Source organism: Asparagus officinalis, chromosome 3 (genome assembly GCF_001876935.1).
Source record: "Asparagus officinalis chromosome 3, Aspof.V1, whole genome shotgun sequence".
In the NCBI taxonomy this organism is placed as follows: domain Eukaryota; kingdom Viridiplantae; phylum Streptophyta; class Magnoliopsida; order Asparagales; family Asparagaceae; genus Asparagus; species Asparagus officinalis.
The window spans coordinates 61,723,595-61,728,706 of NC_033796.1; the positions used below are offsets into that span (position 1 = coordinate 61,723,595).

The window sequence follows — 5,112 nt, forward strand, 5'->3', positions numbered from 1 at the left end:
GAGTGGGTGGGTGGGTGGGGGGGTATCTGACTTAGGGGAGATGAAGGCACCATGGTTGTACCCCCATGAACTATTAAAACAAAGTGTATTAATTATCACTTCGCAGGAAATCAACTACAAAAACCATGTATTTACACAACTTATCTCATGTGTACCCCCATGAACTCAAATTTGATGGTTCAGTGAAACTTTATTAAAGAAGTACAGGACAGAAGATCACCTAGCTTTAGTAAAATCTTGAAAGAGGCCTACAATTTCTAAGTGTGAGTTCTATTAACTCACGATCACAAACATGGAAATTCTTGGGCAATCTAAATCTCAAGGTACATGCGATGGTGGATTGCAACATTAAACAGAAGGATCTTCTGTTCTGTTGGATATGATAGGCAGGTCTTTCTTCTCTTAACTGTTTTTTTTTTGGGTGGGGTGTGGGGGGGTTGGGGGGGGGGTTATATCTGAACCTTTTGGAGTCCAATATGAAGACGTAGTAAGTCTGGCTTTGGTTTATTGTGGATTGGGTTTTTTAATGGGTTTTCATAGGAAACAGCAAGAAGCATTTGGGCTAATGGGGTTAGGTTTTGTGGGTATTTGAACCCAGAATGCAAATCATGGTCTGTTGGTCTGTAAGTGAAAATCGCTTGGGTTATCAAGATAAGATATGCTTGCAATTTAATAAACTGGTTTAGTCATCTAACTATGTTAGTTGATTTGGGTGATGTCCCAGCTTGCAGTTTTTTCTAAATAAGAAATAATATGTTAATTTCGTAGCTGCTATCCCTGTTAGACCCTTTCCCCATGCTAGGTGTTGCTACTGTTGGAACTCCAAATTGATGTCAACACCAATATTGAGATTTTAAACCTTGCATCCGCACTAGAAGGATTAACTCCATGTTCAAACATTGGATCAACCAAATCTACTTCTTTATATGTAGGCAGTAGTTGATCCTTTGAAGTCAACTTGATTTGGCATGACCTTTTGATTAAGCACACAATTATAAATTTGTAATTCTTGTATTAAATAGATTTAACTGTATGTATGGTATTTAAATGTGCCCATTTATATGCCATATAAATTTTTAAATAGCTTACTGTTCTTTATTGTGTGTCGCCAGAAGCAAGCTGTCCTTTGATGAGTGGGTAAACTTAATTTCTCATGTCTTCTTCCTTTGTTTCCCTTGTTATCATTTTGGAAAAGAACATTAACTCCTCTTGTTTCAAGTGTGTAGATTCACTATTATTTTTTTCAGCATCAGTTTGTGGATTCACGAATTCATTTTTCTTAGCTTGTTCTTTTCCACTGGTTGATACATGTATTCGTCATCTGGGTTCATCTCTGTCCTGCATAATCAAAAGTTGATGTGAATGTTTTTCTTTTAAAAATGGATGCTCAGTTTTGATTCCGTAATTGACTTTTCATGCATGGATTTTGTTTCCAGACACCAAATAGTATGTGGTCTCCTTCTTTGATTCTGTCCTCACAAGTCTCTGAGAGGCCAAAAGAACATGCTGGAAAGAGTTGGCACCAAATGACTGGTTCATTTCCTAGCCAGTGGCGGCAAGGGCCACATTTGTGGAGCACTGGAATCCAGTCTGATTTGCAGCAACGACTATCATATGAATTTGATAGACCTCTTCATAGTGAAAGACTGATTGCAGGAGTTCGAGCTTCTATATCTGCACAGGACAAAAAGGTTGCAGAGCCATCTGAGAGACTAACGCCTGGGAATCATGTTTTGCGTAATGGAACTGTGGCTGGTTTGGATGCAGCTTCTGTATTTAACATGTATAGAGAAGAAGGAAATGTTTTGCAAGATTCTGGCCACCATTTAGGAGATAATGATCTAGGATCTTCACGAAAAGGTGTGGTCACTGATCCTTGTTCTGCAAGTACGTCTGGAGTTAATTTTGAGTCGCGGCCAAATTCATATGCAAAGCCATTACAATCAACCATTTTAAAGGGAGAGTCATCACCTCTACTTGGCTTGGCCGCTTCTTTTTCATCACCAAATGGCTCCAATGGCCCAGGAAGAGCCTCAATGACTCAGTCACAACGGCAAATGCCTCCTCCAATTCCAAAACAACTCTCCTCTAATCCTCACAATCTGAATGATAATTCTGTTGAAGTGCGCAGCGGAAGATCTCGAGTGGATGCCCGGACACGAACACAACTACTTCCTCGTTATTGGCCTAGGATTACGGATCAAGAACTAAAACAGATAAATGGAGAGTATCCTTTTTTTATGCTACCATTTTCATGATCGGTATCTTTTTGTTTAATAAGATTAGTTAGAATCCAAATTTCTCCTGTAACAGAATGGAGGGGAAGGATTTATTACATTATTATGTTGCTTAGTAAGTTGGTATTATAGTTACAAATTTCAGAAGTTGATTGGCCTCACCAGCAGCTTGGAGTGGGGTTTTAAATTTTTTGTTGTCTGTTCTAATTACCTCATTCTATCCCTAACCATATTTAAGTTCAAATTCTGTTATCACACCATTGTTTGAGAAGATGCTAAGTGCCAGTGACGCTGGTCGTATTGGACGTTTGGTGCTTCCGAAAAAATGTGCTGAGGTAAGTCCTTGAACTCTCTTTGTTAAAGTTAAACATTAGCATACAATAGTCAGCAAACTTGATCCTTGGAGCTTTTCTTTGTAAGATTGTTTTGGTTTTATTAATGAATGGATTTGTGTTGATAATTTAAAATTAGTAACTAGAGCATATGCAGAAATCCATAAGTTCTGCATGAACTTCAATATGTGTGTGTGTGTGTGTATGTGTGTATATATATTTATATATGTGTATATGTATGTATGTATGTATGTATATATATATACTTACATACATACATACATACATACATACATACATACATACATACATACATACATATACATGTATGTATGTATGTATATATATAACATACATACATACATACATACATACATACATATACATGTATGTGTATATGTATGTATGTATGTATATATATGTATGTATGTATGTATGTATATAACATTTTTCTTATATATTTTATTTTTTTCATTCTAAAGAATCTAAACTTGCATTTTACTCTAAACAATAACTTTGTTTGTAACAATGCTTGCTTTGTTCAGAACTTGAAACAGTAAATTGTTGTCCATTTGGGAGATTTTACATCCTGATTTGGTCCTTTGCAATCTAACTGTAATCATGGCATACGATTTCCAAGGTTTGAGTCCTTATAAAGTTGACCTGAGAGAATTGTTGTGGATGTCGATCATGATGAGAAAAAAATTCAGCTTAAGTCATAATGTGCGCTTCATAGGAAGTATCATATATGAGATCTAAAACATTAAGTAGTTTATTTACCTTGTTTATTCATGATGGAATGCAACTCTGACTGACTTGGAACTTGTCCATGCTGGACCTAGATTTTGAGTTTGGGCTTATAGGTTTTGAAATCTACATTAATTTTAATTAGGGATAGGTCCAGTATAAGCCTGAGCAGAGTTTGTGTTGGTTGAGGATAGGAAAGTCATGCCTTCTCTAATTCAGATTCGCCTGCAAATCGTTGGATTTGCTTGAAGTAGTTAATTTTTGTTTTACCTCCTTAAAATCTTACAAACACAAAACATATGATGGACTATTTTGAGGGGGCCAAAATGAAACTAAAAATCAAGACTGTCATTCTAGTCATCAACTACATATACTTAATGCTAGAGGCTTGCTCCCTTGTCTCAGTCATATCCTTCTCATTCACCCCATTGTACTCCTCTCAACTTAGTTATTGATTACATATACTTAATGCTAGATGTTTGCTCCCTCATCTCAGTCTTATCCTTCTTATTCACCCCCTTGTACTCCATCTTTCATTTCCCCTTATTAGTTTAAGCAATGAAATTACCTTAAAAGAGCCAAATGGTAGACACTAATGTATCTAGCTCCAAGACTTGTCATTAGGGGTGCACGTGGTTTGGATATGGCTTAAATATGATACTTACAAATTTGTATTCTCTTATCAAGCACGGATATGGATAAAGATTCGGATTTGAATATGCCTTGTTAAGGAAAATTGATATCCATATCCGCTAAATTCGGATAGGGATACAAATATACTTGCGGATATATAAGTGGATATACAGCTAAATTGCGGATATGAAACGGATATGAGAAAAGCAGATAATATTAAAATATATATAAAGTTTGTGTGATACGAAGGAGTTCATGAATATGTTCATTATATATGAAAAGCTAAGATTAGGTCTCTTGATCATCAAAATTGATTTAAAAGCTAAGATTAGATCTCTTGATCATCAAAATTAACCTCAAATTCATTAATCTATCTCCACTTTGGTTGATTAGAATTTATGAATTAACAGTCTTGAGACCCACTCCAGGTGATTAGGATTTAGGAATTGGAACTGTAACTTTTAACTGCTCGGTTTATTACAAGGTATTAGGATTTGGTTGTATAGAGCAATTTAACCCACCACATACAGGAACAGGGATATGATACAGCTTCATTTATACTCAGTTTAGATGGGGATTAGTTACATACAACTTTTCAGGATGGCTGTAGAAGTAAAAGGGCATTCTTCTTCATACTTTGATTAAAGCTTTAAATTATTTTGAATTCATAAACGTTACAAGGTAGGACTGAGTTGCTTATGCTTTCTACAAAAGGAAAGTGCAATATGCTGGAAGAATTGTAGCTTTACCTCAATACCTTTCTACATAGACAAGGAAATGACAGTTCTTCTCCACTTCTCATCTTCTTCTTAGCTCCGTTCGTCACTACCAACCTAGGATTCTGACATCATTTTCTTCCTCTATGATCATTAGACAGGACATGAGTATGTAGATGGGGTTTTGCAGTTTTCTGAAACTCCAGATGTGAGGATATGGTTATTTATGTGTTTATTCCTGTCTAACAATATACATGTTAGCCCATTGCGCTATTTTGCATAATATGAAAGACAAGAACATAGTAAACTGATATGTGGAGGAATTATTATTTTGAAAAAGAGGAGGCATTAACTCATGCATCACATTAGGTTTAAAATGAATAAAGTTCTACGATGTGCATGTGCCAGACAAGTATGGGCACACTTGTCATGCCTAGCCATGCTGGA

The 5,112-nt window shown here is 35.9% G+C and overlaps 1 protein-coding gene across 1 annotated transcript in view; it reads left to right on the forward strand.

The window, feature by feature from the left end:
* The window catches only part of LOC109834235 (B3 domain-containing protein Os07g0563300-like), a 26,915-nt gene that overhangs the window by 2,714 nt on the left and 19,089 nt on the right, over positions 1-5,112 (forward strand). The window contains exons 4-5 of the mRNA XM_020402215.1: positions 1,437-2,227; positions 2,476-2,572. Of these exons, the coding sequence (XP_020257804.1) occupies positions 1,437-2,227; positions 2,476-2,572 (888 nt within the window). The remainder of the gene's footprint in view (positions 1-1,436; positions 2,228-2,475; positions 2,573-5,112) is intronic.